We start from the raw sequence: 12,837 nt of genomic DNA, 5'->3' as shown, positions 1-12,837 counted from the left end.
AATGTCCCTTGGATTGGTGTAAGCATAAGTATGCTTACCCAGAACTGCATATCAGAGAGAGGCATTTGTCTCCAGGCCTAGCGGTGGGCTCTGAAAGAGATTTTCAGCTGCGGAGAAGAAGGAGAGCAGTCCGGTTTCTAACTGACACTCTTGTAGGCCGAAGTTGTTCATTTAATGACCTGTCAGGTTATTTGAACATGAAAAGAGTGGGGTTTAACCACCGTTTTAGGCAGATTGACGAATATGTTTACTCGATGGTGTGCAATTTCGAGATGAATGTAAATCGTCAACATCCAAGAAAGTAATGTCTCTACCCCCTATCCTCTGTTGCGCTGGTGTTTCATGACCATATTTTTATGGAGGTCATGAGACTGTTGTCTTCGGAGTTATATGATAGATTTATAAGAATCTTTGATGACTCCAGGACAATGGTAAACAGGCTGTGTCATCACCAAGAAGAGGTACAAAAAGAAAAGGTGGTAGAGGATCTTGTGGTTGTCGATGCTATAGAAGCAGAGGAGCCCGCTGATAGCGGATTTGAAAATCTCAAGGTCTGTGTTTACCTGGAAGGTATGAGAGAGGTGGAGAAGCAAACGGTGGTGAAATGTGTTGATGCACATTTTCATGTAGACCGTTTGGCTAGACGTTTAGGGGTCAATTCTCTTAATGTTGGGGAATTGATCAAAATGGCACAGCCTAAACACTTGCAGCTGTTAGCTGAGGAAGGAAGTGATCAGAGTTGCTGTGGTGTGGCAAATTTCGTGGATCCGGTGAGCTACCCCTCTACAGAGGATATTGAAGCATTGAGGGCACAGGGTTGTTATGTGACGGTAGGAATTCACCCAACCAAAGTAAGTTCAGCTTACCGGGACAAACTTGTCTCGTTTAACTAGCTTATTGACTGTGCCTGAAGTCTCAGGTTTAGGAGAAGTGGGTGTTGACTATCAAACCCCTTCTGCAACCTGGCCTGAACAGAAGGATGTTCTGTGCCAATGTTTACAGATGCTAGAGGAGAGGCATGTGCTGGTATTGCATTGAAGAGGGCAGTCTATGGATCCACTAGATTGCAGCAATGCCTATGTCGATCTACTATATATCCTCAAAGGCATTATCCCCTCATCAGCTGTGTTTTAGCTTCATTGCTTTACGGGAACTAAAGCAGATGTGGAGAGATATCTGAAGCACTTTCCAAATACATACTTTAGTTATGCTAATTTTGTGAAGAAGTATGTAGGTGCCCAAAGTGATGGTGTCCAGGAGGTGCCATGTGATCGTCTCTTGATCGAGACAGTTTCCCAATATTTTCCATGTGGGGGATCACAGATTTCTACTCCTGCCAGTATTGTTTTTGCGGCAGAGGAAGTGGCAAGGATTAGAGGGGATGATATGCTAGACATCCTCAAGGTCACCTCGGAAAATGCTTTGAGGATTTTCAAGTGATAATAGGCATAGTGAGAAGATTACCTGTTAGGCAAAGATGAAGATTGTCTGTTAGGCGCAGATGAAGATTACCTATTAGGCAATAAAGAAGATTGCCTGTTAGGCAATAAAGAAGATTGCCTGTTAGCAATGGAGAAGATTGCCTTGAAGGCAATAAAGAAGATTGCCTGTTAGGCAATGAAGAAGATTGCCTGTTAGGCAATTAGGAAGATTGCCTTGTAGGCAATAAGGAAGAGGATGAGTTGAGGAAGGAAAAAAGAAGGAGATGGCTTGCCTGGCAGGCTTAGCAAGTTGTCAGGGCTTGCGTTGAAGGGTGTTCTCTTTGTACTGGTTTGAAGTCCAGGATCAGAGATAAAACTGACCGCCATAATCTATCTAGGGTTTCAAATAAATGGCGTATTCATTTACTGTGGGGGAGGATAACACTGTTTTTGAAGTAAGGATATTTTAATTTTATAAATGGTAAGTTGGCTCTTTTTAAAATAAAGTGGGGGGTTTTGTGACGTCTATTTTTCATACTTTAAGTACTTCGATACTTGTCTGATAATTTAGGGGTATTGTGCCTAACGCATGATTTTTTCGTGCTTTTCTACATGCGGAATACTCGGCTTTCTTCTTTCTCTTTTCCCGGGTTCTTCGAAGTAAGCAGACGTGATAGGTTTTCCTCTCAGTCCCTTTTAGAGTTTAAGGCCTTGTATTTCATAATTTATGTAATAGAGTAATTTAATAAGAAGACACAAGCACCAAATTACTTCATATCTTTGAATATGTAGAGATACTTTTTTACTTTGTTAATTATATACATGCATCACGGAGTTGAATATATATCTGTGCATGCATGCAGTAGATCTAATTTGTAATTTTTTTCAGCATGATTCGTATTACAGTTGTGCTTTAGTCAATTTGTATAATGACCTACTAATTAATCGACTTTCTCCTATTATTGAAGTCTTTTGAGTCCGGAGACCGTCGAAGATCGGAGCCCGACGATTAGTAGTTTCCGGTGATCATAGCGGGAAATCCGAACGGATAAATAATGACAGGTAAATTTAGGCTAATTTAAATAAATAAGAAAATATAGCATCATTGAACAAATCCTCTTTGCTACGAATGACTGTAATGGCTAGATTTATAATACTTTTTTACTTGGAATGATTGTTTGAGATGTTACGTCGTAGATAATGTCCACTAATATACGATTTCGCATCATTTCGGCCCGAGACGTTTCGTACCTAAATTATCCAGGACGTTTTGGGTCCCAAACATTTTAGCCCTTTACAAAGTCGGTTAAATTGAGTTATTACGAAATGAGTATAAACATGTTTTATTATACCAGAATCATAACATCTGTTGTAAAAAAATAGATTTTTTGATTCAATTTTTCAAAATAAAAAAATCACCCATAATCAGATAATTTGCACTGGCCTTTCTCGAGTTTAAAAATGCTCCTAACAGCCCTGTTACCAGATCAGGTGTCATTTTATTCTGCTCCAGCCAAATTTGTCTTGAAACACAAGAACTTGAAATTCTGTCAATAATAGCAGAAAAGTAAAGTCTGATTAATATTTTTTATACACATTACTATACTGTAAATTATACATTGGAAATTGGGATTATTGATGTATAATTGACCTTTTCGAAAACCTAGCTAAACACCGTTTTCCGGTACGTTACCGATTTAGCTCTGGGGAATTACACCAAATGAAGAACATAACACAGTTACATGATATTTCTATTTTTCTTTCATTATTTTACCGTTTAAGGTGAAAAGAATTGATGTTATTGAAAATTATCAATTCAATATTCCTTTAATATCTATTGCAAATTTTTCAAAAAAATAAGTTGTTTAAAATGAAAATCAATAAAATTTAAACCGACGTAGTGGAATCTTCCATAATAAATAAGGTTATTTTCGGCGTAAACTTGTGTATTTACTTTATTTTTTGTATGGAATTATTCATACAATGATATTTAATTATTTTCTTATAAAGAAATAACTGTTTTATTTCAATTTAATTTTAAAAAAGGCCGAAAACATCGAGTTCGCTATTACACTCCATTAGGTGAATTCCCCAGAGCTATGTACAGAAAGTACCGGAAAACGGCGTTTAGCTAGGTTTTCGAATTTGTGAATTTGTCAATTCCTAAATGTTTCTTTGATATCTATTTAAAGTTATGAATATCAGTTCATCAATAGTTTTAAGAGGTAGTAAGATACATATGTATAATCAGTAAGGGTCCTACTAAACACTGCTAAGGACAGCTAAGGACTGCTAAGGAGCCACAAAGGACTACTAGGGAGGCACAAAGGACCTTAAAATACCTCCTAGGGCATTCTTATAATACATGGTAGTATGTTTAGTGAAAAAAAAATTATAATTTTAAGAAAAAATATTATTTTGGTGCAAATTTTATGATTTGCCGGACCGCTAAGGACTGCTCAGATATACAAAAGACTGCTAGGGAGGCACAAAGGACCTTAAAATACCTCCTAGGGCATTCTTATAATACAAGGTAGTATGTTTAGTGACAAAAAATGTATTATTTTAAGAAAAAATATCATTTTAGTGGTAAAATTTATGTTTTTGAAGAGTTGCCGGACCGCTAAGGACTGCTCAGGTGCACTAACAACTGCTAGGGAGGCACAAAGGACCTTAAAATCCCTCCTAGAACATTCTTATAATATATGGTAGTAAGTTAATAGACAAAAATGTATTATTGTAAGAAAAAATATAATTTTTGTGATAGAATTTATGCTTTCGATGAGTTGCAGGACCGCTAAGGACTGCTCAGGTGCGCAAAGGACTGCTAGGGAGGCACAAAAGACCTTAAAATATTTCCTAGGGAGGCACAAAGGACCTTAAAATACCTGTTAGGGCATTCTTATAATACATGGTAGTATGTTTAGTGACAAAAAATGTATAATTTTAAGAAAAAATATAATTTTGGTGATAGAATTTATGCTTTCGATGAGTTGCCGGACCGCTAAGGACTGCTCAGGTGCACTAACAACTGCTAGGGAGGCACAAAGGACCTTAAAATCCCTCCTAGAACATTCTTATAATATATGGTAGTAAGTTAATAGACAAAAATGTATTATTGTAAGAAAAAATATAATTTTTGTGATAGAATTTATGCTTTCGATGAGTTGCAGGACCGCTAAGGACTGCTCAGGTGCGCAAAGGACTGCTAGGGAGGCACAAAAGACCTTAAAATATTTCCTAGGGAGGCACAAAGGGCCTTAAAATACCTGTTAGGGCATTCTTATAATACATGGTAGTATGTTTAGTGACAAAAAATGTATAATTTTAAGAAAAAATATAATTTTGGTGATAGAATTTATGCTTTCTATGAGTTGCCGGACCGCTAAGGACTGCTCAGGTGCACTTACAACTGCTAGGGAGGCACAAAAGACCTTAAAATCCCTCCTAGACAGGGCTAGACACTTACTTTTTTTAGAGGTAGTCAGAAGGACTACCTACTTTTAGGATCAGGTAGTCCTTGGCAAATTGAGGTAGTCCTCATTGTAAAAAATAAAAAATTGTTTCTCATTCTATTTCAATGCATTTTGAGTGTATTTATCAAGGTAAGAAAACAATAGCAGCAGATCTCTTCAAATTTATTGACAGAATCAAAGTACATAAATTATATGAGATCAAGTAACAGTCTATATGCTTTGTTTTGCAAAAGATGCATGTCCCGGCTGGCCTCTTGTTCAAATTCATCATCATTATCCACATCGCAAGTGGACAAGTCATCAACTAGCTGTTCGTAGTTAACACCAACATTCTCCACAGATTGAGAATCAACATGAGATGAACTTGAAGCATTCTGAAACACAATTCAAATACTAAATGTCTAACATAAAAACTGGAGACCAGTTCCAGATACAATTGTTAATGTTAGAATAGAACTGTTAATATTTAAAATTACAATTACATTTCTAAGAGAGAATTTTGCTTTTAGGAGATATTATTAAGCTAGCAAACAACATATTCCAATATCAAAGTACCTTTGGCTTGAAAGAGTCATTGTAGAATGGCCTTCTCTGCCTTGTACCACAAGACTCCCAGTGGGCCACAGCTGCATCAGGATCAAAGTCCCCTATTGCTTCTCCTTCTGTGGATATCAGAAGTTGATCAGTAAGGCGCCTATCTGACAGACATGACCGCCAATCTGATTTCAGAATCTTCATCCTAGAAGTCAATCATTTTTTTAATATATCAATTCTACTTTAATAATATACATGTAATGTGTATTCATCCAAGTGTTATTGCATTGTCATGCTAATACTACTAGTACATGTACTGATCATTTCTGATGTTGTTATGTATAATCTATATTCCTTGTTTAAAGATAAACTTAAGGCCTAAAAAAAAAATTGATGTGTTTCTGGTGGCGAGGCGAAAAAAAAGTAGGGTCGGTAGGTCGGACTTTTTTTTTTTTTTTTTTTTTTTTTTAGTCAATCAACGATTGTAGATATGTCAGATACGGATTATATGTACTTTAAATTATATTCTATAGCATATAAAAGTACTTAAAATGTTAGACTACCACACCTAGTCTTCAATATTTTATTTTGAAATAAATTTTACCAATGGCATGACTCGACTTTCGTTTTCATTTTTTTTATTCTTTCCGAACAACTGGCTTCAATTTTAATATTATCACTCTTAACATGACCATGCACGTCCGAAAAATGTTTTGAGCTGTTTTGCTGTGGTCTATTAATTTGATTTCCTGTTTTGCCAAACTATGGTCGTATTTTTAAAGAAAATCGCCAGCAGTGACACTTCGGCTGCTTGTTGTGCCGCCATATTAGCCGGTGCGCGTTAATACGTAATTGGAACCCGAATCGTCTGTGCCTTAAATCGTTGTCGACTCGCAATACTATAAACCCGTCTTCGGTACGGTCGGTATGGGCGCCATTTTTTTTTTTTGTACATCGATAAAAAACTGGGTCGGCGCTAAAAAATAGGGTCGGTCGGGCCACCGGAAACACAACATTTTTTTTTTTAGGCCTAAATGAATGTTTTAATTATATTTAAATTTTTACAGATAAAAATGGATATATCACTATCAGGAGTTTGCAATTATTCAGCAAGACAGACACACTGTTAATGTCTTAAGATTATCATTAATATCTACCTATGAACAATGAAATATTTAACTAAATTACCTAGAAAAGCCTCTTTCTACATCAACTGAACTGGATGGCAAAGATAGCAGGTAACTGACTAGTCCAAATAAATTTGGATACTTATCAGATGAAGACCCCCACAATGTTGACCATGACAGAGATCTTATCATGTTCTTCTTGCTAAAGAAAAAGCAGAAAAGCTATACTGATATCATTGACTGATGAAATAATAAATGCATCATAAATATTTTGTTGAAAATGACATGTTTATGAATAGATTTTTAAATATAAATTGCTTAAGTATTCTGAAAAAACTAAAAGGTGAGGTTTTATCGCATATACACATATGATAAATACCATAAAATCCATCTAGTGCTAGCCTAGTTCATGATATAAATAGAAATGAAGTGATACCTGTTGTACACATCTGCCTAAAATCGTGTCCACTCTGGCTCTATTTCTTCGCTGTCCATACCATCTTGTTCCACACATAAACTTAAAGCAGGTCTGCATACAGTTACTAAATCTGCTATATCAGCATCTCCAAAGTCAGCTAGAATAAATATGGATTACATGAAAATTTAATAATTTCATTGGGCAGTCAGCTACTAAGAACAGAATGGTAAACAAATTATTTTTTTTTTGCTAAATAAATGTGAAACATATGAATTCAGTGCTAAATGACCTTGATAACAAACTTATGAAATTAAAACATGTAACTGATAATTAAATATTAAAAAAAGGTAAATAAAAAGAAGTTTTTTCTCTAAGTTGTTTTTTCTCTAATCAAAATGTAATGTTAAACATAACTAAAAGAAATATTACAATACTGATTCACATTTTTGTGCATATTGTACCTAAATCATCATTCATCTCTTCCGGCCAGTTTTTAAAGCTGATGAAGTAGCTACCCTTGAAAAGATGAAGATCACCCTCAAATCTGGCATCAATAGAGTTGATTAATGCAGAGAGAAAGCTTTCTCTACTGTTGTCTGTGCTCATCTCAGAAGTATTATCATTAGCTGTTACTTTTCTCAGATAAGGCCCATCACTAGTATGTTAGTAATGCACAAATGATAAACAAGTTCTAGCTATGTTAGTTCAGCAGATAAAGAGAGTTGGACAAAGAAAAAAGGTTACATGCACTCTAGTTCTACAATATTATGTTACTAGCACTATGTTAATTAAGTATAAGTTATACAAAAAGCGATACATATAAGCAGCAATAGATACATAAAGCAAGATACATTTACATACTAGAATACATATGCCATCTATAATTTGTCTATAAGCAGGGAAATTAGTGTTCAAAGGAAAAACATACAAAAAGCGATACATGTAAGCAGCAATAGATACATAAAGCAAGATACATTTACATACTAGAATACATATGCCATCTATAGATAATTGTCTATAAGCAGGGAAATTAGTGTTCAAAGGAAAGGTTAACAATTTCAAGCTATAAGTAAATTAGAATAGGTGTTCAAGCAAATTGCATGGCAAATACCAGTGCATAATCACATTTAAGGTCATACCTTGTTTTATACTTGTGTAAAATAGTCTTTGCAGACTCAATCTCATTCCACACTTCTGCTAAAGAGATGTTACCCTCCTGAATAGATTCTGACACTTGACTTAGACATGAAACAATGTCCATAAGTAGATGGAGCCAAATAATAATGCGGCGGTCTTTTAACAGTTTGAGAAAATTCTTTCCCTTTGCAGCAGACTCCTTTCTGTGGGTGGGATCTGTAGGGTTCTGCATCTAAATAAGTGAATAGCAATCAATCAAAAACAAATCGCAATCAAATATCACAATATCAATTTACAAATTAAGTTATTGCTGTAAAATGTTCATTTCATTTAAACGTTAAATGAGTAATAATTAATTTCTTACCTGCTCAAGATGCTGAACAATGGCAGCATGTCCATGAATCAAATGCTTAAGAGCCATTTTTGTATGTGGAAGCCAGCGTGTACCTCCAACTCGTGTTGGCAAAAGTACTTTAAGTCCAATACTCTCAAAAGATGATTTGAGGTTGGATCTGTTCAAAGGGCTGAGTCTGAAATGAATAGAACTGATGATCATTATGTTAATATATAATCAACATGTGCAAAATCAGTGCAGGTCTGTCAAACAGCTGAAATTTCAGTATTAGTTTTATTTTGTCATGTATGTCAATGGATGTTAATAATTTTGTTAACATTCACAGTTTTTGTTGTTAAGAATAATGTATATCTATTATATATTTATATTGGCTGAAATAATTCCTTTTATTTGAATAATTAATGATTCTTTGCTAGTTACACATACTTGTAAAATAAGTAAAGGTTCAGAAGTAAAGCTTCACATTTTTGATGTGTAGTCCACTTAGTATTTACAGCCTTGACTGCATCTTTGTAGGCAAGCTCTAATCTGTAAAATTATAAAAGAAATGTAACAATTATAACATGCAAATATATGAAAAAAGTCACTTGATGAAAACTGAAATGAAAGCAATATAAAAAAATGAAGGTAAATGAATTTTATTTTTCATTTCAAAAGAGCAATGAATGACAATTATTTCTTTTATTTTTGAATTTATATATATATAATTTTTCCATACAACTTTGCTGTAAAAAGTAATTAATTTAATGATTACCTATGTGCTGAGCAGTGAATGCCATATATAAATGGCCTGTTGGTATGTTCCCTAAGCTTAACAACCACCCCCGATTTCTTGCCAAGCATCACAGATGCACCATCTTTGCCAACTCCTATCACTTTTTCTTTCCAATCCTCCCCATAACGATCATTCAGGACATTAATAATGGCATTGCTGATATTCGTGCTATCAGCTTTGGCAACATTTCTGATGCCCAAATGAAAATTGTGTGGACACCTAAAATAATTTAAAAATTTTACAACTTGGGGTTAATAAAGGATATCTATAATTATATATTTATTACGATTTTTTAGATATTTTAGATTATACTGTTTTATTATTAAACTAAAAAATGTTATAAAATACCATTGAGATAGCATATTCAAAAAATTTTGAGGTCCAAACAATCACAAAAGTCATTTCATCGGGGTTTTTTTAAAACATAAGGTCAAACATGTACCATAACTTCAGGTGTTGTAACATTGATAGTTTTGATAAACTTGATTCCCAATCGATCAAGGTTTTAACTCTCACTCAAATTTAAATTTATTCATAAATTATAAAAGGAATATTAAAACTCTTATCACATTTTTGCCAATCTGACTGATGAACGGACGTACAACAATTTCAAACCTCTTGTGAAGATGTGTCTGTAGACCCGTCACTGATTACTGATATGAATGGACTTGCTTTTATTTTTGCATCCTGTCTAGTTCGAATTGTGTCCGCAATTGAAGATATAAAACATCTGACAGCTTTTGTCTGTTAGATAAGTACTGCCAATGTCCAGCCCTTTTGCAATGTCCAACTTGCATAACTGAACGTAATCTGTGTATGGTCGTCCACACTTAGCAACAAAGTGAGCGTTCATGAATAAATGCCTTAACTTTGCATGTGCTGCAGAATTCAACAATTTTAAAGTTCTATGGCCTTCTGAGCTAGGAGTGTTATCTGCCATTCCTACACAACGTAAGTGGCCCTCTGACTTATCATGAATACGGACACTTTGCAATCTAAAGTTATTACAGCCATTAACAAATGTGCCGGTTGTATCAAATTTTTTGGCAAACCTTGCAAAACATCAACTTTTTATCGTTATCAAATGTCAACCATGGAAATTCTTTCGACCAGGACGGTTGAAAATTACGATCCCTTTTGGTTTTGTCATATTCACGCTGTGCCTCAAGCTGTTGGTCTCGTGTTTTGGCCTTTTTTTTGGCCGGCTCTTGAACATTTTCAATGAAACGCCACATATTTTCGCTTAAGTTTACACTCGTAGGTAGCCGACGCTTGCAATTCCAAGCGCTTAACTTTACGATCATTAGCGACCCAACGGACATTTAATTACCAGAAAGATGAATTTCCGGTTTCGTTTTGAATTCGTACAATTTGTATCATAACAATTGTTATTTTATTATTATTTTAAATGAATTTAAATGTATCAGGTCACTAAAATTTCGAGTAGCCCGACGGGATACCCAACTTGGAAACTTAGGTAGTCCTTATGGAAAAAAGGTAGCCTCGGGCTAACGGACCATCGTTAGTGTCGAGCCCTGCTAGAACATTCTTATAATACATGGTAGTATGTTTAGTGACAAAAAATGTATTATTGTAAGAAAAAATATAATTTTTAGTGATAGAATTTATGTTTTCGATGAGTATATATATATATATTTATATTTGTCCGAAATTCATTTTAGCTTTAATATTATGTTTCACTGAAGGTTAGAGTAACATATAATCTTTTCATGTAAATAATTTTTGTAGAAAAAAATAATATCAGTCGCTTTGGAGATTTAGCATAAAACTCCCTTTGTGAGATTTAGTAAGCACCATATGAGCCGCGTCATGACAAAACTAACATAATGGCTTTGCGACCAGCATGGATCCAGACCAGCCTGCGCATCCACGCAGTCTGATCAGGATCCATGCTGTTTGCTTACAAACCCTAAATTACAAGTAGAGAAATTGATAGCGAATAGCATGGATCCTGATCAAACTGCGCGGATACGCAGGCTGGTCTGGATCCATGCTGGTCACAAACACACTATGTTGGTTTTGTTGTGACGCGGCTCATATATATTTAATACTGATGATAGGGACGGATGTTACAGACAACTGTTACATAATTGCCGGAGAAAATGGCAATTTTTGTAACATTTTCATAGTAAGACTATCAATAAGCACCAGTTACATGGTAAATATATTTATTGGATCATTTATTACATCTAATTTCCTTTGAACTTAAAATTGCTCTTCTTCAATTCTTCATAATATAATTTCATTCACTACAGTGATATTCTTTATACATTTGATTACCACTTAACATAAGAGCATTTACTTAAAGACCAAGTCAATTTTCACATCCTATGCAGTCCTGTTACTCATCCAAAACATAATAATCAACACCAAAATACATAAAAAAAAGAAAGATCACTAAACAAAATTAAATAGAATTATTACACTCTAATTATTATTAATTTAAGGTCTTTTGTGCCTCCCTAGCATTCCTTTGTGCCCCTTAGCAGTCCTAAGTGGTCCAGCAACTCATCGAAAACATAAATTCTATCACCAAAATTATATTTTTGTGCCCCCACGTTAGTGGCGGGCATTTAGATTTACCCTTGTCCGTCCGTCCGTCCGTTCACTTTTGTGTCGCACGTAACTAAAAAAGTATTTGACCTAGAGTCATGAAACTTTACAGGAATGTTGATCAGCATGTGTAGTTGTGCACCTGGGTATTTTGGTCTGGATATTTTTAGTGTTTTCAGAGTTATTGCCCTTGACTTAGTAAAATTTTGCAATTTTCAACTTGTGTCGCATGTAACTCAAAAAGTATTTGACCTACAGTCATGAAACTTTACAGGAATGTTGATCAGCATGTGAAGTTGTGCACCAGGTATTTTCGTCTGGATTTATTTAGTATTTTTAGAGTTATTGCCCTTCACTTAGTAAATTTTTGCAATTTTCAACTTGTGTCGCAAGTTTCTCAAAAAGGATTTGACATAGTCAATAAACCTTATGGGCAGGTTGCTCAGCATATTTTAGATTTGCACCTGGGGTTTCGCTTGTGGATTTATCCAGTATTTGTAGACTTATTTCCCTTGACTTAGTAAAAAGATTGACAGAACAGTGTCGCAGTGGGGGCACCCGTGTCCTATGGACACATTTCTAGTTTCTTAAAGTAATACATTTTTTGTCATTAAACATACTACCATATATTACAAGAATTTCTTTAGAGATCCTTTAACGCCCTTTGTGCCTCCCTAGCGGTCCATAGCAGTCCGGCAACTCATCGAAAGCATAAATTCTATCACTAAAATTATATTTTTTCTTAAAATTATACATTTTTTTGTCATTAAACATACTACCATATATTACAAGAATGCCCTAGGAGGTATTTTAAGGTCCTTTGTGCCTCCCTAGCAGTCCTTTGTGCCTCCCTAGCAGTCCTTAGCTGTCCTGCAACTCATCAAAAGCATAATTCTATCACCAAAATTTAATTTTTTCTTAAAATTATACATTTTTTGTCATTAAACATACTAACATGTATTAAAACAATGCTTTAGGAGGTACTTTAAGGTCCTTTGTGCCTCCCTAGTTGTCCTTGGT

General features: G+C 34.8%; 1 protein-coding gene across 1 annotated transcript in view; it reads left to right on the top strand.

Annotated features, from left to right (window-relative positions):
* Window positions 1-1,707: 1,707 nt before the first annotated feature.
* Window positions 1,708-12,837, top strand: part of LOC132742105 (kinesin-like protein KIF15) — a gene marked incomplete at its 3' end in the record, with an annotated part of 29,403 nt that continues 18,273 nt past the window's right edge. Inside the window, 2 exon segments of the mRNA XM_060730425.1 lie at window positions 1,708-2,081; window positions 2,390-2,483. Coding sequence (XP_060586408.1) covers window positions 2,477-2,483 — 7 coding nt within the window.

This window comes from Ruditapes philippinarum, unplaced genomic scaffold, assembly GCF_026571515.1.
Source record: "Ruditapes philippinarum isolate M1 unplaced genomic scaffold, ASM2657151v2 ctg4092_1_1_1_1, whole genome shotgun sequence".
Taxonomy (NCBI): Eukaryota; Metazoa; Mollusca; class Bivalvia; order Venerida; family Veneridae; genus Ruditapes; species Ruditapes philippinarum.
Note: the sequence above shows the minus strand (reverse complement) of the source record. Positions and strands in the feature narration are given on the sequence as shown.